Source organism: Salarias fasciatus, chromosome 11 (genome assembly GCF_902148845.1).
Source record: "Salarias fasciatus chromosome 11, fSalaFa1.1, whole genome shotgun sequence".
Classification (NCBI taxonomy): Eukaryota; Metazoa; Chordata; class Actinopteri; order Blenniiformes; family Blenniidae; genus Salarias; species Salarias fasciatus.
In genome coordinates, this window is record NC_043755.1 from 2,334,366 (window position 1) to 2,356,702 (window position 22,337).

Here is a 22,337-nt window from a genome sequence, read left to right on the forward strand (position 1 = left end):
AAAAACAACTTCCGTTATTTGTTCTGCTTTGCATCCATTGAGTTTTATGACACAATTAAGCCTGCAGTGTTAAAGCCCGTAGTTTGTAAAGCTTATTTTTTAAGAACCTATTACTTTACATTTCATATTTTCATCATCATATATTTACTTTTTAAAATTATAACTACACTGCATGTGATTGAGAACTTTCTCAAGGTGAAGTGCGTCTATCTTCCTTTTGTTTCTTAATTTTACAATAGACAGGTTTGTGAATTCATCTAAAAAAAATAATCCTGATATTTGGGGAAAAATTTGTAACAATTACGTCCTCAGATTAAACTAAAGCTTTCCACGACAGTGGAAACCACAGTGTCCGTTAAAAACAACATACCCAAGCTATGTTGCATTTTATGGGGGACGGGGTCATAAAAACGTGAGAGCAAACGGAGGCAAAAGCAGAACACATTGGAGGGTTTATCCATAATTTTGTTTAATTGTTTGACTCACCGCATCTGTATTTACAGATATTTATGGGACGTGTTCGGCCTTTGATCGCCCCATAACGAGACTGGATGCCCTCTGCAATGAACCACAATCACAGCCTCAGCTGTTTATAAGGTGCGAAAGCTGAAAAGCATGTAGAGGTTCTGTGACAGCAGTAAAGCAGCATTTCTGATGAGGCTCCGGCAAACAGTTAAATATGTGATATTGCTGGAGGACACGCCTGAAGCACAGGGGCGACGCCACAAGCACATGTGCGCGCCACGGAGGGCCGTGAGGAGGGTTTGGCAGGAGTGCAAATGGGTCTGTCCTGAAACGTCTAATTACTTTACAACCGTCTAGCAACAATTAAACTGTCTCGGTGCGGAAACATCCGCTCGTTTTGTCGCAGCAGAGCTCTGGGGACAACAGCGCGCACAGACGGCCCACAAAGGCAAGCTTCACCTCCAGACACAGAGCTTCATCAAGATGTAAATCCAGAATGGGGCTAGGAATCTAACCTGGTGAATATTTGTATTTAGATTTTAATTTTTCCATTTAATAAGTGAGCATGTGAGCAAGGCCAGTGTCCAGGAGCTGGTGGTGTCCAGGCTGTGCGCCCTGCTGCTGCTGCTGCTGCTGCGCTCTGACCAGCAGGTGGAAGCAGCAGCTCATTTCAAGGAAAAAAAAAAAAATGCTGAAACTGGTGTGATGCGTTCACTGCACACTGAGACCACTCCCCCCCTCACCCGCAGCAGGACCTTCGGTACTTTTTTCTGTGGTTTTCATCAACACAGCCTATTAATATCACTGCCTGTTGAGTTTAATTTGCGCTTTACTTCACACCCTGTCGTTTAACGACAATCGATTCATTTCTCTATTTTAAAGTCCACTTAATTAAAGCGAGGCTGTGTGGAAACCGAGGTTCTAAGTTTAAAAAGGCACGTAGACGTTCTGTAAGTATTTTTGTCGAAAGAGTTCACCCCTAATGTTTTGAAATGCTTTTTTTTTTAAGTTCTCAGAACAGATTGGCTTCATTCAATTTTATTAAATTTGCTCAACAGATAATTCCCCTTTCAGCAGAACCCCGTGAACAATCGAATAGAAATACTCCATTAAACCCAGTGGAACATTCTTTTTATGTTGATTTTTTTTTTTTTTTTTTTTGGTGTGTGTGTGTGGGGGGGGGGGGGGCGTTGAATTGGATCTAATAAAACTTAAGGTCTAAAAATGGCGAAAATAGTGAACCCACCCCTGCTCACACCCACCGCCCTTTCCTCCCTCAACCTCACCCGTTCTCCCCCTCTCCCCCACAGGAAGGTCACCCACATGCAGGCCATTAGGTCTCATATTCCTTTGTGGGTGAAAACCGAAAGGATGTTTCGAGGACAACCAATATTCACTTTGCCCTCAAAGATAAACAGCCATATTATCCCATCAGAGAGGCGGCATAAGCACCGCGTTTACTGCGTTCCTGACCGATCCTCGTAAAGGTTTGGCTCCACATCTTCCATGCAAACAGCAGCATGAATGGTAGAAGAAAAAAGAAAAACAGAAAGTTGCCAGGTTTGCTGCGACCTTTCATGACCCCCACGCTTCACATATCACCGGCAGAAGAGGCCACGAGTCAGATCCGGAGAAGAAGTTCAGGAAGCCTCCTTCATCCACGTATCCCCTCTCTGCAGATATTCTGTTGTGTTGGATGAATCCCAGGGTGAATGTGGAAAGTGAGGTTACCTCCGTAATGTGCGGCTGTGGTCGCAGATGCTCAAATATTAAACACGGATTGACCTCCTAAGTATCCGAGACCGCAACGGATTCCTGCGCAATTTACATTTATGGGGAAATACTTGAAAATCCGCTTTCACTTAACTGTTCATTTTCCTGTCCGGGTATTCCTTATATGTTGAGATTACGCAATTTTTTTTTTTTTTTTTTTTTTTTTTTTTTATGAACTGCCAGGACGGGTGAGCAGAAAAATCTCCAAAATTGGAGAGACACGCGCGAGCAGAGAATGACAGGGTTTATTTTATTATTGTTACCATGAGGAATAAAGTGTTTGATGCAATTTATTATTCCGCAGACATTACTCAAATGATGTTAGGGGCGATTCAAAAAAGTGTTCTCTGGATCAGTTAAAGCAGTATTTCAAAACATATCCAATTGTTTGATTTGACGACTCAAAATACGTTTGGAGTATTATATATCTGTCAAATCGGCTCGATAATTGATAATTCAACACGCACACACACACACACACACACACACACACACACACACACACACACACACACACACACACACACACACACACACACACACACACACACACAGAATGCGTTTTCCAGACAAAATACGTTACAGCTTGGATATAACTCAGCATTTTATTTCCAGTTTTGTATCTCACGGGGGAAAATACAATCACAAACACTGTATTCTGACATAAAGCAGCCTTAATGATGAAAACAAAAAGCAATAAAGACCTTTTTTTTTAATGCATCTCCTCAATTGTGTAAACATAAAAAATAAATAAATATAATCCATAATAAAAATGGACGTTAATAGATAATAAAACAGTTTTAAGAATAAAAAAGAAACACACACACTGTTTTATTCAATTGTTTTATTGTTGATTCCGGTTAAATATTTGCATTTAACTCACCATATAATAAGACATGCTTGTGCTGGCAGAGGGGTTCTGAACCATTTTCTCCTGTGGTCTCAGGGCTGGCCCGCTTGTTTCCCAGATGTCTCCTGTCGGTGCACAGCAGACGGGAAACGAGCCTCTGGTGTTCACGGCTCGTCCACACGCCGTCTTCTTGTCTGCTTCGGCGCAGATCGAGCAGCAGACAGTGGCTTCCTGTCGTCACCGAGGAGCATAAATCAAAATTTGTTGCAACGCGAAATGTGAAATATGCTCAATTCCCAGCATGCACTGCAATATATCAAGCATTTTCCCCCTTTTTGGAATAAGGTTCAGCATTCCCCCCTCGTCTCCATCTCCATTAAGTTTCATTCCCTCTGATCAGACACGTTTATACTGTTTATATACAGTACTATATATGTACACAATTGTGACGAAAAAATGTGAATTACTGCGAATAAAAATGGAACAAACAGAAAAGAGCAAAGAACAGGTTACATTCTGTTAATTTAATGTGTATATTTAAATGATTATATATCCTCTTTAATGGATCTCGATAAAAGAGAATTATCCATTTGCTAGACCTGCCTTATGAGCAGAGAGCATCTTCAACAACACTAAACCCACAATAATGTTTTATGAGCAGACATCAAATGTTATGGAGTACGTATTAAAGATAAATATTTTTAAGATCCAGGAACGTCAAAGATTTTTTTTTCCTCAGTGGTGCACTGACCGAGAGAAAGGTAGAGACAATGAGACTGAGGAGCTGAATGCCAACACCCACTCACCTCAGCAAACAATTGATGCTCTGAAAAATCCCCTCCGATCGTTTCTACACAAAAACAGCAGCTCCAGTCTTCTCTTCTGTCGCTTTTTTTGGGCGGTATAATCCATCTTGCAATCGAAAAAAGCCACAGATATCAAATTGTTCATTTATTTCATCAAGTAATTGTAAGAAGGCCTCGTGTCTGTAAGGCGGTGGCTCTGATCTGTGCTCGTGGGGAAATCCAGACATTTCTGAATTTAAAAAAAAAAGGCATCTTACAGCCCAGCAGAGTGACTGTCCTCTTCCTGGCCATATATGATCTAAGGGAGTGTTGGATGGTTTAAACGTGTTCTTAGGGCAGGGAGCTGTCAGACCTTTTGGCGAGAAAGATTGATCACACCCAGGCTACCAGGACTCTTTGTTTAGAGCCCGAGCAATAAACAGCCATCACTTCCCACCTTTCCTAAGCTTCACACTGCAGTGGCAAATCATTCCCGCTCTCCTATGTAATATAGCCAATAATGCCGAGGCGTAACAGTGAATGGTGGGTCAGGTCAACGCCATCCCAATAGGTGAAATAAAATAAATGAAATTTGATGTCGAACACGGGGCTGTAAATAGTAAAATACTGACAAATGCTCATTAAAGATCCCAGCTGTTTTCTTAGGGTTGACGCTAAAAAAAGTGCCTTTTCTCCAGATTTCCTATAAACGCTTCAGCTGCACTGTAATCCGCACAGACGTAATTTACAAGATCATTTAAATAATTAGAGATCAAGCAGTGCCAAAATTTGACTCAAGCCTATTAAAACTGCTGCCTGTCTGGGAGGATGTGTTGGGGGAAGGGTGGACGTGTAGCTGGATGTTTCTGGTGCCGCAGCTTTTCCTCTCCAAGCAAAAAAAAACCTTCAAGATTAACGCCTCGGCTACCGAGGACGACTCCGGGGCGTGCACGTATCGCGAGACACAAACGAACGTGTCCGGCCTCAGATGATTTGTGGAGAAATGAATGCACCACGCTGGAAAAACAGGCGCGCGCACTGGAAGGGTAATTCCTGCGGACACGCGCGCGCGCAAAAAAAAAAAAAGAGGGTACCACCACTTTGGGGTGCTTTCACTAGGGGAGGACGGGGTCAGATGGGGGAGTTTGTGTTGTGGTGGTTGTGGGATTTTTTTTTGTTAGAAGGTTAGGGGTAAACAAACTGCCCCCCCTCCCCCCGCCCCCCCCCCCCCCCCCCCCCCCAAAAAAAAAAAAAAAAAAAAGTGTAAATAAAGCAGCTCCTGCCCCCGGAATGAGGCGTTTCCTCTCAGACGTTCTCGATCAATCACAGGGGACAGTGGCTTCTTTTGATAAAAGCCCGAAATTGTCATTGGGCAGATGCAATCATGTGACAAGCCGCACAGTCTAATTCCGACCATGTCCTCATGGAAGCAATAGTTTATGGCACAGAGGTCTCCCTACGACTATAACCAGTTAAGTAGTTTATGAAAATAAACTGCTTATTAATTTTTATGATTTCTGCCCCCTTCTTGCGTTTACTTAGAATCGGCGGGCTCTCCGAGGCAAGCGGGAGGAGATGAATTACGAATTTGGGCGAGAAAGTGGTTTCATCAACAGCCAGCCGTCGCTCGCCGAGTGCCTGACATCTTTCACTGGCCCTGTCGGTGATGCATTTCAAAGTTCATCAATCAAGAGCTGTGCGCTTTCACAGTCGACACTGATTCCTCCTCCCTTTGAGCAGAGCGTCGCCGGCCTCAGTCCGAGCGTCCACCCACGCCACAGCCGCTGCAAGCAGGCTGTGAAAGGCTGCAGCCCGCTGCAGGCTGCGTCACCCCCGGAGTACCCGTGGATGAAGGAGAAGAAAAGCATCAAGAGGACCCCGGCTGCTGCTGCTTCTTCTTCTTCTTCTTTCTCCTCTTCCTCCTCCGACGCTGCGCCTTCCACGACGGCCGACTCCTCACCACTCTACTTCTCCCCCCAAGGCAAGACATGATGATTAATAACCTCCATGTGAAAAAAAAAGAAAGGGAAAAAAGAAAGGCTTCTCATTGTGTGAGGATTCCCCCTCTGCATGCACGGAGCAGCATCCCGGGCCTCGCGCAACGTGGGCGTCCCTTATAAGCCAGTATAGGATTTTGATTTAAGCATGCTTAATCTCATCAAGTAACGCACTGACTTGTGATGCAGTGTAAGAGCGTTAATGTTTGACAGTAATGGAGAGTGATAGATTATTCTTACACGGACCAGCAGCTGGCATGTTCATTAATCTTCACCCTCCGTCCCGTCCTGTCCACGCAGACCCATCATATTCTGCCTGGGCCCCATAAATCTCCCCAGTCCCGGTGCCTGCTTTCCACAGGTTTCAGCCGATACGGAGCTTTATTTTGCCCCACACACACAAACTGTGTCCCCTCCCAAATGGAAAGCAATGTTGTGATTGAAATGTTTCTGGCTTTGTTTGCTGTTTTTTAGGTTCACCTGAAGGACCAGAGGGCGGTGTGGGTGGCGTGGGGGTCTCCAGGAGGCTGAGGACCGCGTACACGAACACCCAACTTCTGGAGCTGGAGAAAGAGTTCCACTTCAACAAATACCTGTGCAGACCCCGGCGGGTGGAAATAGCAGCCTTGCTGGATTTAACGGAGAAGCAGGTGAAGGTGTGGTTTCAGAACCGGCGGATGAAGCACAAGAGGCAGACCCACAGCAAAGAGAACCGGGACAGTGAGGGGAAATACGCGCGTCCGGAGGCGGAGGACGGCGGCGCGGCGGCCGGGGCGCTCCTGGAGAGGGAGAGGTATTTCCACCAAAATACCTTGACTTCACAATACTGTCACAACGGACACAATGCGGAGAACCAAAGCCCGGCCGTCGCTCCTTTGAGCAGCAATGAGAAAAATCTGAAACATTTTGCGAACCACCCGACACCCACTGCTCCGATCTGCGCGGCGACAATAGGCCCGGACAATGATTCCTCCCCGGGCCTGGACGTCTCTTTGCAGGATTTCCAAGCGTTCTCATCCCCGTCATCTTTTTCTCCGGGTTTGTCAGACGCAGCAGAAAGTCCCCTTCCCCTGTCCGAAACTTTTGATCTTTTCTCAGAAACTCTCACAACAATCGACCTGCAAAATCTAAGTTACTGAAATGTGGACTCCTGTTAGACACCATGCTATATTTCTTTTTCTCTTTTTAGCGCGGGGGGGCAAAATAATAGACTAGATTTCACAAATAAGGTAAGTTAAAAAGAAGAGTGACAAATCTATTATGTGTCTGCCTGTCGAAAAGCTGCTGGAGGACATTACGTTTATTTTTTCAATTATATCTGAGCACAATATTTTTCTTGAAATAAAACTTTATATTGATTGTAATCAGCTGCACTGTCTTATTTCACAAGATTATACAGTGTATTGATTTACTTTTACATCTATGCATGAAAACATAAAATATGCTTTAGAATATCAGTTGTAAAATTCGAAAAACAATCTATGGAGCCAAACGTTTATTATAAACAGAACAATCTTTCCCTAAAATCATCCAATAGACGCACAATGGACTGCAAAGAAAATGCAATTGGAAATGAATGTTTAACTGAGCATAGTTACATCATTTTTCTCTTTTCATGGGTTTTAGCTGAGAGATTTCTCCAGTTGCCGCGTCTCCGTCTCTCTCAGGACAATAAAACGAGAACACGGGAAGAGACAAAGAGAGATTCATTGCCTCTGCATGTTTAAGCCCAGAAAAAGAACATTTGCCGTGAGAATTGCCTGCTAGGAGTCCCAGGCCAAAAGCTACGACTTTTCTTGGCTTTCTAATTAAATTTTATTGCCTATAAAACTCACAGGACCGGGGGTGCTTGTTTATGGCCTGATCCGCAATGTTATACAATCTCTTAGAATTAAGAATCTCACCCTGCCCCATGGTGGTTTTCTCTGCTTTTTTAAATAATTTAAAATCATCTTAAGGCTCATTCAAATCTATGGAGCTGATTTTTTTTCTCAAATTGACACATAAACGTAAATCTATTTTAACAATGCAACCGATCTTTTTAGATATCAGTCAATTCAATGCTCATATTTATTGGCCCATTCAGTTTAACGCAATAAAATCGACATAAATGCAATTTAATTTGGGTCAAATCAACTTCTTGGGTTTTCTTTAGAGGCATTTCCACACCGACCAGTTGCTCCTTCGCTCACCACAGATATGTGGTGGTTGGTTGATTAAAAAAAAATATTAAGCCCACACTTCTTAATTATTCTGCTGTGGATGCAGATATGTGCTCAGAACACAGAGTGCATGCTGTCAGGACTGCACTGCTGGGCTAAAACATTAATGGTAATAATATAAATGTTATGCGAGGTTATAAAATTGCTTCCACACAGCTTGGTTTTGAGTTGATGATACTTTTAAAATATAGCGTGAAAGTATTCAAAGCCTCGTCCAAACCCAAAGAAAACAGATTAAGTACTCAATCACATGCTATCCTTTGAACTTTGTCAGCACCACAGGTTAAACTAACAGCAGATATGGATGTAATTCTTATATTAAATACAAAAAACTGGTAAGAGTCCTACTAATTTGGCACAGCAGTCTCAAAACCCAAATCTGCAAACAGGTAGTCGGTGAATTTCTGCATAGTTAAGCTATTTAAGCAAGGAAAACTACAAGTTAAACCCAAGCTTTCACTTTGATGGTCCTCTCCCTGCGTGTGTAACTCACTCCTCTGCTCTGAACTAATGCAGCATGGTCAACATGCAGTAAGTGGATTACACACCAGTAATGAGGGTGATGAAATGGGAGTGTCTTTGAAAGGACAGGCAAGTAGATGGAGCTTCTGGAGAAACTAGATACAGCTCTGTCAGTAGATCCCTCCCTCCACACACACACACACACACACACAGAGGTCAGAGGTCAAGCCAGCTCCTCTCCACACTGGGAGGAACTACTGCCAGGTCAGGAGGGGGTCAGGTTTTCAGTGTGGTTGGAGCTTGTGGGGAGTGCAATGGCTGCACAGCTTAAAGGAAGTGACATCAAAATATGTTTTCAAAAAGGTTAGCAATGGCAGGGCCAGAGATCTCTTTTTGCAGGTGCATTGTGGGGAGCGCCATCTTTGGTGCTGGGGAATTTAGGGATCTACACTTCACTTGCCACTGTAACACTCTGTGTACCATGCAAGTAGCAATTGAACACGTAAAAGCTCCATAATTTAAAACATTATCATCCTGCACAATATACAAGATATTCAGCCAACGTGATGAATATAAAAGTTTTATAAGTCTACCACTCAAACACACCACTGAATATAAACTTTCTCACAATGTTATCATTGACAGGGATATATAAGTCGCAAGCGAAACACACAGCAGGTTTTCATTTCGGCCTCATAAGACCACAAACTCATGCTGCCAGTTATTTCTTTTAATAGCTCTGATGACATATCAGTGAACATAGAGCAAAGCAGAGGGAGTCACAATTTAGATCTCAAACACCAAACAGCCAATAACCGTGGACAGCATGGACTTACCATTATTGTACCAAAACGATACATCTTTGTTTGAGAGCGAAGACGAAGTTGGGGTTATATCGCCTTCGTATTGTTTCCAATGCGGGGACGTTTCAGCAAAAAGCGCTCCGTGTTTCATTAAAACAAATAAGTTAAGCTCACCAGAAAGCAGGAAGCGGCAAGTTCAAAGCTAATGCACGCGCTGCTCCTATTGGCTGATTCAGATCACATGGGTTTGTAGCAAATACATACGAATTTTATTGACGTGTTTATTGATTAACCAGACAAGAATTCCAATGTTCAGACAAAATCCCAATCCAAATAAACCACTTTATTTATTTATCTATTATTTTTAATCATATTTCGTGGCAGTGCTGTGGCTGTCCCAGGGGGCGCTCTAGCACCCTTTCATGAGTTTTCAACCTTAATCAATCCTTTACTCCTTGGCCACATGTTGCTTGTGACTCCTTGATGCTTATGGTATTTCGATTTTTGTTTATTTTTTAATCCTTTTACATGCAAACAGTCATTCAATATGGCTTTTTTTGTTTTTGTTTTAGGTCTAGTATTCAAAAGTTCCAATACGAGTCACCATCCCAACAGCTTTCTCTGCAGGTGATAAATGTACAGTTTCTGAACCCAATATTGGAAAAAAACAAAGAAAAACACAGTTTTGTGAAAGAAAACAGACATTTTATTTTAATATGAATGGGATAATTTACTTTAATGGCAACAGTGCTCAAGATGCTTATCACATGTTCAACATATGTGAGGAAAACAACATTTATGAAAGAGCTAAACAGCTTGAAATGGTCATAAAATGTCAGTAGTTCCTAATTTGAGCTCTTGTGTTACATAGAAGCAAGATAATCAGTTTTAGTGGAGGTGATACATCTGTTTCAAACAATTCAAATATTTTAAACCTTTATAATTCACTCTTTATAGCTCTGCTGAAAATGTGAATTCCACCATGAGGATGAATGACTCTATCTATCTATCTATCTATCAATCTATCTATCTATCCTTCTGTTCTGTTTCTATTCTAGTGTTTCGAGCACCATAATTTCATCAGGTGCTCTTAAGGGGAGGAAAAGATGTGAGATGAAACAAAACAACATCTAGCGTGGCTGTATGTATGTAATTAAATACAATCATCTTTGATGGCCATTACAAATGTAAGGTTTTCTAGGACAGTGAAAGAAATACATAAGAAGTGACCAAATATGGTAATTTGCCTGATAAAGGTTCAAAATCTGTTATCTTCAAACTAAATGGCAAATATGTCATTGCAGATGGCAGCATGGTGATGTAGTGGTCAGCAGCAGTCTCACCTCTCAGCAGGGATAATCCCCACCCCCAGGTTTCCAGGCCACTCTGAGCAGAGCATGTTCTATAGCTTTGTGCTGGTTTTCAGGTATAACTTCGTTCCAGGTCGCAGACTTTTGGATTATTGTTGCCAGTTGACTTGTTTCCTCAGTAGTATTTGTGTTTCTCATTGTTTCCTTTGTGTTATGTTGGAGTTATTCTATTTTACTTTAAATAATCATCAAAAAAACCTTCCTGTGTTACTTCCAACATGTCAGGTATGGACAACACCTGCAGCTCCAGTAATATGTGAAACTCTACACAAAGGCCTGTCAGCGTTGCTCTGACATCTCTGTCTCATTCCTGCACAATAACACAGGGTGTACTCTTCAAAGGCCCAGTCTTTTAACCTGGATTGGGTGATACTGCCTGTCAAAAGATAATTAATAAATGACTGACATCTTTATAAACAATGTGACAAATGTGTTTTTCTCCCTAGAAAACACCCGGAGGTTCAAGCTCCTCTTGATGCGAGGAGGGAGTCTTTTCTTTGCCAGCAGGGCCGCAATAAATGAGGTGTAAATTGTGTTTGTCAAATGAACTCAAACGTGCCAAAAATGTGATGTAGGAATAAACAAGAGCAACAGAAGATGAAGCACAGACTCTGTCTGACATCTTGACAATAAAGACTAAGAAAACTGGCACAGAAATAGCCAACGCACTATTATATGATTGACTTTTCACCTATTAACGATCCTCGTTTGGATTTAGTGTTGACAGATCCATAAACTCGAACTGCTCGCAACAATACATAAAAAGACACCCCCAAATGCGTGGAGCGAGTCAGTCAAAGTGCTGCCAAAGAAATATGACCTGAAATCAATCAAAGATGTGATCACGGCGTTACGCTTGGACTTTAATATTGCGTAAAGCGCCATTAAAGCGTCAATAAACGCTCTCCGGTGGCAGTCAAAACAAGAACAATGGACCAATAAACGTCGGTGCGGGTGCAGGCAGGTATTTGGCGCTGTGTTGTTGCAGATCAATTATTAGCAGAATAACTTCCGTGTGTGTTTGTGTGTGTGTGTGTGTGTGTGAGAGAGAGAGAGTGTGTGAGTGTGTGAGCCGGAGCTGCTTCCGTACCAGGCGGACCAAAGTCTCCACTGCTGGCCGCCGCGCGCAACGACGCTCCGGCCGCCAGACTCTGCTCAATATGCGCGTCATTCCCGACGAGGTCGCCACGCTCATCTCAGGTAAACACGCCGATGCCACACCGTGTTTAGCTGTCCATTAGTGCACGATTGTGGGTTTTATTACCAGGTTGTTCTAACAGCTCTGAATCAGCTGTAGCAGAGCGTTGCTGTAAAAGAGGAAGCTCAGACTCTCTTGGTCCACTCGCGTCCTGAGCCGTGAGCTGCTGACAGTTTCACAGAAACCCAGTCTTTTCACACCTGCAGAAACATGTGCGTCAGAGAGGCAAACTGCAGTTACACAGGTTTTTAGACGGTCGTTTTTGCCCTTTAGTGCAAATTACATCGTGAATTAGTTTGTGGATTTAATTTTGTACGTTTATTTCGAACGTTTCACATAAAAAGGAACCAGGAACTTCCATGAAGGTTGTTTGGAAACACTGCGGCTCTTCAGACCCTTCAGTCTCTTCTTGGAAATACATATATATACTTGATTATATTAAGATCATGGAGGGTAGTCAATTAGTAGTTTTTATTAAGCACTATCTCTGTGTTTGAGGTTATTTTCCTCTGATGCAGAATCAATTTCAAGCCAATCAATAGCACCATAGTACGTCAACCTGATCCTTCATCACAGTACTTTACTGGAACCTCTATACTTTGAGATGTAAGGTGATCTGCCGTAATAATTGGTCATTTGACCCTCTCCAAAAGCCCATGTCCCTGTCAGTTGATGTGAATGTTAATTCTGATGTTTTTGTTTTAGATCTTGAACATTTCCTCTCCGATGGCTTGAAGGGAGAAAACTTAACCAAGAAGGCCAGAGAGAAGAGGGAAACTCTCATCAGAAGATTGAAAGATGTCAGGCTTAGGTATATCTGTATGCACCACAGGTCAATTCCCCTCTTTAATGTTCACTCACTTGATGATAAAATACATGTTTCTGTTCTCCCAACAGTTTCCCACAAGATTTCAAGGACAAAAGTGAGTCTTTTTCTTTGTTGAAGCATCCTACACTTCATAGTTGAAAGTTGTTGCCCCTTTGGCATGGGTTAGTCCCAAAATGGATAGAATCGAAATAATTTATTAATCCCAGGAGTTGATACTTTATAGCCTTGCTCCACACAGAGTAGTAATTTATGCTAAATAGAATAAAACAAGTAAACACAATGAACCATAAATAAAGTATGCACACAGTGAAGGGCTTGACAGTAAAAAAGACAAAAAAAAAACTTTATAAGTTTATAATTCTTCATGTAAAGAAGAGTTATAAAGTTTGATGGACACAGGAAGGATGGATCTCCTGTTTGGCAGTATAAGAAATGAATATAGCCACTAATGTATCTCATTAATAATTAGACTGCTTAGTGGTGATTATCATTCATTTGTACACTGAGTGTGTTTTGTTTTTCATCTTGCTTTTCTTGGCTTCAGTGAACTTGGTGCATATGACTTCTCCATCGCTGTCAATATTAATGTTAGGCTTCACATTCCCGCTCGCTTCATCAGCGCACTTCATTCAGATACTCAGCTGAGTCCTAAATGGTTCAATCAACAATATTTCAGCACTGTATCACAGACAAAAGTGTAAAACCTACAGAAATATTCTTAAAATTCAACCAGAAACATGAAAAGTCCTGTTCTGTTCACTGTACTCTCAGGTTTGAGGTACAATGGTGGCTGACGACTGTACAAAGTGACTCTGACATCAGTTTAGTCACAACCAATGGCTATTGCAGATGGAGGAGGTGGTGGGGGGGGGGGGTGCATGGGTGTCAGAACCCCTTCCCCTTCACAACCACCATTGAAGCTCCGCCTCTGCCCTGTGGATCCAAACTTGAGGGTCAAGACCCACACTAGAGGTCATGACATAAGTGTAAGAGGCTACAAGGTGATTACAAGTGTCCTAAATAAAAACCATTCAGACTGTTTGCATGTATTCCTTGCATCGTACCAAACACCTTTTTGTTTTGAAGCCTTTTTGAAGCACTCCTACAGCACACACAAACACAAAACATGTTGGAAACTATTGCATTGCAACATTGCTCCACTTCCCCTTCCCCCAGTAGGTGGAGATGACTCTGAATATGAGGAAGACGTTGACAGCAACAATGACGGCGGTTCGCTGCAGTCGGAGCGCGCAGACAAGGATGAGGAGACCTGCGATGGTAAGCCAAGAGCACTTAGCGGTTGTCCAGACCTGATTCGCTGACTGCTCGCTGTTATCGCAGTGAAAACCCGGCCCTGGCATGAAAATATACAAATCGTTGCATGTGCTCCTGGGAGAAAGTGACTTTGAGTGGCACAATGAGGGAGAAATTCCAACTGTAACTTGGCAACATACTTGAGAAGCAATTTGGGGGCACAACTGCTACTCCCACCGCCTCCGTCGCCCCGGCTCTTTGACAGCTAGAGCATGCTTTATTGCTCTCGGCCAGTCTGGAGAAGGAAAATGACTGCCGTGGCTGTAGTTTGGAGGAAAAAAAACCCCTGAAAAACAAAACATTCCCCTGTTTACAGTAGCTGTAATCCTGTGTGCTCTATCAGAACAGCGTAGACAAGATTTTGTGTTTACTTTTTCAAATGGAGTATCAAGGAAATCCTTGTGAAATGGAGATTAGGGGACGGGGGTTTATGGGCTGTAAGCAGCTGCCAGTTTTATGGCTGCTCTTTCACACAAAGCAACTTTGACACAGCATTTGAACATTTGCATTGAATTTGCACGGTGCAAGGGAAACCTCCTCCAGCGGGAAGAAAAACAGCTCTCACTAAAGTTTCTTTGGCTTTTGGCCCTGATTTTTAATGTCAACATGGAAAAATATGATCACAAAGTTACAAAAAACCCACAAGGACTTTTTAATGTTTGAGTATTAAAACATTATGAAATAATTTGTCTACAGTGATAATGAATTTGCAAAGATGATTATACCTTCAATGTTATTAATTTCCTCTGGCTTTCCTCAAACTCTTTTTCCAGGTGCCCAGCAGTCCCCACCTGTGGCGGCTCAGGACCTTACATCTGTCTTTAAAGCAGGATATCTGGAAAAGCGCAGAAAGGGTCGGTCTTTCACTAAACAAATGCACATAAGACAGCTCTCTCTCTTTTTGGAGACACAGAGCCTTAATTTAAAACGAGAAGTTGCCTGAGGAGTGAAATATGCAAGCCTCTCAAGAATTTATTGATGCACTGTTTAGCCTCACAAGGCTCTCTTTCAGTTGTGAATTAAACTGAGGCTACTTAATTTCCAGAAGAAAATTACAGCTGCATAGGAGGGGGTGCAGATTATTTAAAATAACTTAAGAACTTGCAGAAGTTCTCATCCATTTGGGACATGTTTTGATCAATGCACAGCTCTAACAACCTTCAACACACAGCTTTAATCGTTTGCTTCTTTTAGATTCATGTTTGTGTCTCTCTCTTCACAGATCACAGCTTTTTTGGCACTGAGTGGCAGAAGAGGTGGTGTGCTCTGAGCCATCATACCTTCTACTATTATGGCAGTGAGAAGGGTACAGCAAATCGTTTCCTAATTTCCTGTGCTGCGCTGTCTGAGAAAGCCTGGCTGGAAGTGTCATCGCATCTGTTGTGTCTGAACCAGTTATGCATGATGCTTTAATTTTCTGTAACCAGACAAGCAGCAGAAGGGAGAGTTCAATATCGACGGCTACACGGTCAAAATCAACAACACCTTGCGGAGGGACTCAAAGAAAGACTGCTGCTTTGAAATTTCGGCTCCGGACAAGCGAGTCTATCAGGTATTCTCGTGTCTTTGTGACTTCTCCAGTGCTTCTCCGGAGCTCCTGCGCTCGGTTTACTCCCTAATTGAAAACCAAGTGTGGGCTTGAAATATGCCATGTTCAAAACTTGGCACAGCACGTGTGTACATGCACTTCAATAAATCATTATTTCATCCATTTGACACTGCTGCCTTTGCAATGGCTCACTCCAACACGCATATTTAATAAGTCTAAATGAGAGTGCCTAACATTCAGGCCCCTCCATGTGGAACATTTTACTATGCATAAATGCAGCATTATTTGTTTATGTTAATTAATATATGTAGGACTACTTATTGCACTGACTGCAGTTTTCACTTCTTTCCCTCTCTCATCACAGTTTTGTGCGTCATCAGTCAAAGAGGCGGAGGAATGGGTGAAACAGATAGACTTTGTTTTGAGAGGTTTGAATATTTTAAATCAGTCTGTTTTGCTTTATAATATCAGCAGAGTATGCTTGTTTCTTAATGATCGGAAAGCCAAATATACACTAATATTTCCCTGTGGAATACTGAGTTTATGTGTCAGGGAAGAAACAAATGAGTCTGTTTGTGTTTATGCATGAAACTAACTTACTGTTCTGTTTGTAGACATGTCAGGAATCATCCCAGAAGAAGAGGAGGAAGGAGAGATGTATGATGACGTTGGACAAATAATTGATTCACATGAGCCAATCGATGAAGACATCTATGAAGAGCTCCCTGGTTCGATCACAAATTCTTATCTTTCAAGATGCACATCATGAACAAATAGAACATTTTTTTTTTCACATATGTATCTGTCCACTAATTGGAAGGAGCTTTGTCTGCATTCGTACACATTTATATCTCTACCTTTCTCTGTTCAGACGAAGAGCTTCCTTCAGTGAAACCTCCTCCGAAGGTCAATCCATCCAGCAAACCCACCCCTCCGCCGCCTCCTCCTGCTCCTGCTCCTGCTTCAGCTCCTGCTCCAGCTCCAGGTATGCTGCACTGACATTTTTTTCTTCAAGAGAAGATTCAGGATTTAGTAACTTCTATAGAGGACAGGAAAAAACTTTGATGAAGAGGACGAAGAGACATTTAGAGGAAGTTTTTGCAACTGAAAGCTAACACAATGCTGGAAATAAACTAAGACGGCCAACTTCCCTTTTCCAATAAGCAGTGTGTTAAAGATACGAAAGTGTAAGAATACTGTTCCCAAAATATGTTGTGTGAAATGCCATGGTCATGTGAATTGGATGGAATTGCTGTACGCTGTTATTGAAAAGGCCAGAAAACATGATTTAAAAAGGAATACACTTCACATTATTACTTGAATGTTTGTAACAATAGTAGCATTTAAGCAATGGGAAATGGAATACACTTGCATAGTGTTTTTTACACTGCTTGATCAGAGCTCAAGAGCTTTACACAGTCTATCACATTCACCCATTCACACACACATTCACACAGCAGTAGTATTTGTACTTGAGGACTAATATTCAGTCCTCTGATGCTTCTGCTGTTGAAACTGTATACAGACGGGTGTTTCTATAGCATCCAGTCTTACACAGTGTTTGTATTTTCCCAAGTCTTCCTTTCAGGCGTTAACTGAAGCTCATGTCCCAGCTTCTCAGATCATCTGTCAGGGCACTCAAAATCTATAGTTTTGTGTGGAATTGAGGCACAGCTACCGCCTAAGCCTCGGATATCATCAAATATCAGTCCAGTTTAGACTCTCTGTTGCCTCTTGTTGGTTTTGCTCCTCACGAACAACTCTTTAATATGATTTAGAAGTTCCAGAGGAAAATAAAGCTCATTGTGTTTCATCAGCTTAACGTCTGTTCTCTCCATTCAGTCGATAAGAGCACCGACTACCAGAACTACTACCAGGGCTTATGGGACTGTACAGCGGACCAGCCAGACGAGCTGTCTTTCAAACGCGGAGATGCCATCTACATCCTCAGCAAGGTACGGAGGAGGGAGCCTGGTGGAAGCTGTTAGTAGGGAAATGTTGATGTGCTCCTTGATGGGTTTCTTCTTGAGTCATTGTTAGGTCAATGTAAGCTCAAACTCCAACCGTAATGCAAAAGTTTGAGATGTGGTTCTGCCGGTCTCAGACCACCTGACACGAGTTTCTCTCCCAGGCCTCAGAGGAGCTGATTATTCAGATCTTTTACTGGCAGCACCTGGCTCACCGCCTAGAGGCGGACGGCTGATGGTAGGAGGCAGACCGGGCTCGGTTCTCCCTCTGGCTCTCTGACGGGGATTGGTTGTGTCACGGCGGAAACGGTTTTAGTGCCGCTGGCGAAGGCCGGGCTTAGCTGGCGCACAGCACCATTCCATCACTTTACATCTGGACTGTTTCAGCACGCTGTCGCAGCCGTCGTGCCAGGCGGCGAGCAGCCCCCGGGCCACACACCTCTCAGACGTCTCTCTCACCTCGCCAAATGGGAATGTGTGTTCTCAGGAAGCCCAGGCTTAGTCCGCCACTCTGTTCAAGAGCAGGTGAGGACGTGTAGTGGACGCACAATTTCCGAGGCTTGTCAGTAGGCCTGGGAGGGAGAACTGAGGAGCCGTTCTTCACCTTAATTATGTAACTGAACAGGAGCCCTTTTGTATTTACCTGCTCCACATGAAGACAGAATTGGACTTTGTTCTGTATTTCAAGTCACAAAAATTGAAAGTTGATTCTTATAGCTGTGCAGATGCATGTCAGAGTCTGTGGTTTTAGTAAAAAAAAATAATGCATGAAGAAGAAAATAAGCCATGAAATGATCTCCATCTCGTTTCCGGTCTGGTTTGGTTTCCATGGAGCACAGAATCAAATGCAGTGTGTTGCTGAGGGTCAGGCCCTTTTCCAAATTCAAGTCTGCCATCTAGTGGTGCTTAACCGCAAAACGTAGAACGTTTTGCTGAATCTTTTTTCTTTTGTCTTATTAATTACAGTGAAAAAAAATCAACATCTCCAAAAATTCAGATGCATTTGAAAAGAAACAAAGCATTTTTTTGTTTGGTTGGTAAAATTCTCAACAGACATATACAATGAAATCTTTTTCGGGTTCTAGTATTTACAATGGAACTGAGGCCATTTAATCTTGAAATTTCATTTCACGAATCACACAAGTGATTCAATACATGATCAGAATTGTTGGAGTTTTTGTGACCAATCAATTGATTGTTCCTTCGGCCCTAATGGAAGGACGCAAATGCACAAAGCAGACAGACCTCTCAATGCTCATTGACCAAATGCCTGTTTATTACTCCTGCTCGGTGTGTGGAAAAGGACCAAGAATCAAGTTGCCCTTTCACTTAGACAGGGAGTGCCATTAGCTGAAACCTTGGTGTTGGGGGTTGTGGCCTGCTGCGAGGGCAATGACCATAAAACCTGTCTGGACTGCAGCAGCCAGCTGCAGCTAAAGGGACAGCCGACTCCTTCCTCCACCCCCCCCCATCACTCCCTCCTTCGCCATTCTCCTTTCTCCCTCTTCCGTGCATCCCTCCCCCACTCCCCAGCCCAGAAATAGCTGTAGTGTTACAGCTGCGAGACCCCCCAGTCAGAACCTGTGTGTTGATGATAAGACCTGAGCGAAGGGAGAGAGCTCTGTTCACCCTCACCACCCCCCGTACACTCACACACCTGTCCATCTTTTAAGTGCAAATCTAATAAAGAGACTGAAGGTGTTACTGATTTAAACCCCGATGTTGTTGGCCTGATTGTTTTCATCAGGTTGCAGAATTTCTGCAAGAGCGACGCACCAGGAGCCATTCAGACAACATGACAGTGGGTTTAGTTAGCTCAGGGTGTTTGTGTTAACGTGTGTGTGTGGCGTTATTAGTCAGCCGCGGCTCTATATATGTGCTCTCATGTTGTGTGTAGCACTTGCTCAAGCGTGACTTATTTGTCAGCCAGCCAACTCCACAATGAGGTGTTGCTGTTTTCAAAGGCTTGTGGCAGGAAGTCATAATATACACACACACACACACACACACACACACACACACACACACACACACACGTCTTGTCAATGTGGTATATTATCCTCAGGGGCCCTGTGATGAAATGTCATTTTCATCATGTGACATATTGATAAAATTGATGTGACACTCACTGTTTGCCTCTCATAGTTATGTACATGTTATAATGCCTAATTTGCAGTTAATAATTCAGATGATTAAATGACAAAACTGTATTCAAATCATCTGACTGTGGAGTTATGGCTCTGACAGTCAAGTACCTCTTTATCTGATGTGATGAATGGCCCGTCACTAGACAACTGTCAGCGTTGGCCCCGTGCTATTGTTATTGTAATCTTCCCATGTCTGATTCGACCACATGATCACTTACATCCATTACTGTGTCCCGGGAGTAACTGGACACAGATGTGGCCCCTCGTTGTCCCTGAGCTCTGGCCTGGGTTTGAAACGTTGTGCAGGTTCGTCTTTTTTCAGCCACGTCAGAGCGGGATCTCCGGCGTTGATTCATGACCCGGGAGGACTTTGATGTGAGGTCAAGCCCTTGTCCGAGAGAGCGAGGGAGAGAGGGGTTGCTCTCTTGTCTCAGATCTCCCCTCAGTGTCTTCCTCACATCTCAGCATGCTGACAGCCATTTGGAGCTATTACTCGTCGTGCCGTGGCAGATTTATGCGTGATGAGCGCTTTGCTCACTGAGGTTTTTTTTTTTTGTGTGTGTGTGTGTGTGTGTGTGTGTGTGTTGAGTTGAGGGGTGTGTGTGCAATCTCCAAATTGGCACCAGGTAGAAAGGCAGGAGAAACAAAGCGTCAAACCGTGGATGGGACAGTGCAGAAAATAGCTGAGAATTGTGTTAACCTGTTAAAATGGCAAGTGGAGTGCTGAGAGTAATTTGTTCTGCTCATTACCAGTGCTAATCCTGGCTGCTAATTGCTGATTACCAAAGGAGAGATAACCCAGCCTTGTTATTTCCTTGTCTTTGCCTCTGTTGCTTCCAGGAGTACCAGAGTTTCGGCTGGTGGGTTGGAGAGAAGAATGGAGCCATCGGCATCGTACCCAAAGAATATCTGATTGAGCTGTATGTCCTGTAAATGCGTCTGATGTGCAACGTTAAGACCTCGTGACTGCAAGTTTTAATGTGTAGCTAAAGCATTAAAATATTTAAGGAGTTATCGTCATTGCAGGAAACTCAATCATCTGATTTTCACACGATTAAATCACACCTGAGAATTTTACTTATCTGCACAATCTCCTGTTTTTATTTATATTCTGTGCTACTTTCATTTTGAGACCATTCCCTTTTCTTAAACATTTCATTTTTGACAAATTTGATTTTGCAAATGGTGAAATTATTAAATATTTCAGCAAATAAGTAGAGGTGCCTGAGTATGTTTTTTTTTTTAAACTTCTTGTCAAACCACAAGGTGGCAATAGAGTCTCTTCAAAGGTCATAGTTGATTTCTGTGATGCTGCATGCAGACTTCACCATATGGCAGTAAAAAAGAAGGTATTGCTGCTGAAGGCAAAGCAACTTTTATTTGTGCGGCACGCTTCAGCCTGAAGCTATTCAAAGTGCTTTGCATTAATATAAAAAGTGAATGCAGAGTGACATGAAATGATTAAAAGGTAAATAAAGCATAAGATAATGATTTTTCAAAAAAAAAAAATTCTAACACAACCAAAAGCTTTAAAGTAATTATTCATGGAAGAGCTGGAGCAAATAGGTCTGACGAGATAAAAGAAGAATTTAAAACTGCTTGCAGATGAAGCTGCCCAGCATTGTTCTCCATGTTTGGTTCATTAAAACTGAAAAAGCCATTTGAGGACAGAAAGCAAGCGGCATCCAGAAGACTTCTGAGATCTGATAACAAAGGCACGGAAGTTTATTTTCAGCATAAACCTCTCAGAACTCGGTTGACCTAATCCTTTGAAGTTCTTCTCATGACGTTAACAGATCTTAATAAACAGCATGGAACATGAGGCAAAAGGAATATTATCAGCAGAAAGGAATCCAGAAACCTTCATGATGGCGGTTTGGTGCGTCTTCTCATGAGAGGAAATCGTCAATATGCGTCAACATCCATTCATCTTCTCCACTGCTGGAGTGGCAGCGTTCTGGAGCTGATCCCAGCTGACTGGTCTGAGGCCGAGAACATCCTGCACAGGTCACCACAGGGCAACACAGACTCACAATCTCACACACTCACATTCCAACCTATATGCAGTATTAGTGAACAATTAGGGCGATATTATATTCCTGGCAAACCAAATGTGTACATAGCATTTTTATTTAATGGCCTAAAAATGTATTTCTGATTATGTATTTATTTGAAAAAATAAATTTATTCATTTTCTTTTGTTACTGCCTTCAAGAGGGACACTTTTATGACACCTGGGAGACTTTGCTGGGCAGAGGATTGCAGCATGGCAGATGGTTGGCTTCGCTGCATGCCTGAGTGCAGTGGCTGAGGTTCACTAATAAGACAGCCACCCACACAGATAGCAGGGTTGCTTATTGCCCTCTGAGGGGCTGTTTGACAGCAGGCGAGGTGGCGTTAGCCCTCCATATTCCACTGAGGTTACACACATACTGTACATATCTTTTTACAGTCTCCTTACTGAAATACCAAAGTTGTACCACAGTTTTTATATTATCGCCGTAACGCGCTCATTTTCGGTTGGATAAAGACAAAATGGCCTTGTCAAGGTTTTTCAAGGTTGTGAGAAAATGGGAAGGAAAATGCATTCATTAACCAATAACTCA

At 42.7% G+C, this 22,337-nt stretch overlaps 2 protein-coding genes across 3 annotated transcripts; both read left to right on the plus strand.

Annotated features, from left to right (window-relative positions):
- The first annotated feature begins 5,335 nt into the window (after positions 1 to 5,335).
- On the plus strand, positions 5,336 to 7,190 carry hoxa2b (homeobox A2b). The gene is made up of 2 exons (XM_030102588.1): positions 5,336 to 5,854; positions 6,345 to 7,190. Exons 1-2 carry the CDS (start codon positions 5,449 to 5,451, stop codon positions 7,007 to 7,009), a joined length of 1,071 nt encoding a protein of 356 aa, XP_029958448.1. The 5' UTR covers positions 5,336 to 5,448; the 3' UTR covers positions 7,010 to 7,190.
- A 4,609-nt stretch (positions 7,191 to 11,799) lies between these two features.
- skap2 (src kinase associated phosphoprotein 2) lies at positions 11,800 to 20,812 on the plus strand. 2 transcript variants are annotated; one of them, XM_030102560.1, is made up of 12 exons: positions 11,800 to 11,927; positions 12,631 to 12,736; positions 12,823 to 12,848; positions 13,931 to 14,032; positions 14,842 to 14,922; positions 15,291 to 15,374; positions 15,496 to 15,620; positions 15,982 to 16,045; positions 16,232 to 16,345; positions 16,489 to 16,602; positions 17,460 to 17,572; positions 20,572 to 20,812. In XM_030102560.1, the coding sequence occupies exons 1-12, from the start codon at positions 11,888 to 11,890 to the stop codon at positions 20,662 to 20,664; spliced, it is 1,062 nt and encodes a 353-aa protein (XP_029958420.1). In that variant the 5' UTR covers positions 11,800 to 11,887; the 3' UTR covers positions 20,665 to 20,812. The 2 variants fall into 2 exon arrangements, with proteins under 2 accessions (XP_029958420.1, XP_029958421.1); XM_030102561.1 differs by having other exon boundaries at positions 13,934 to 14,032.
- Positions 20,813 to 22,337: the final 1,525 nt, after the last annotated feature.

What these genes read in the sequence shown, in the direction of transcription:
- hoxa2b (XM_030102588.1), top strand. Translation starts at nt 5,449, where the DNA reads ATGAATTACGAATTTGGGCGAGAAAGTGGTTTCATCAACAGCCAGCCG. An exon ending in ACTCTACTTCTCCCCCCAAG is followed by an intron (nt 5,855 to 6,344) that starts GCAAGACATGAT and finishes GCTGTTTTTTAG; the next exon opens with GTTCACCTGAAGGACCAGAG.
- skap2 (XM_030102560.1), top strand. Translation starts at nt 11,888, where the DNA reads ATGCGCGTCATTCCCGACGAGGTCGCCACGCTCATCTCAG. An exon ending in GGATGAGGAGACCTGCGATG is followed by an intron (nt 14,033 to 14,841) that starts GTAAGCCAAGAG and finishes CTCTTTTTCCAG; the next exon opens with GTGCCCAGCAGTCCCCACCT. An exon ending in CATCTATGAAGAGCTCCCTG is followed by an intron (nt 16,346 to 16,488) that starts GTTCGATCACAA and finishes TTCTCTGTTCAG; the next exon opens with ACGAAGAGCTTCCTTCAGTG.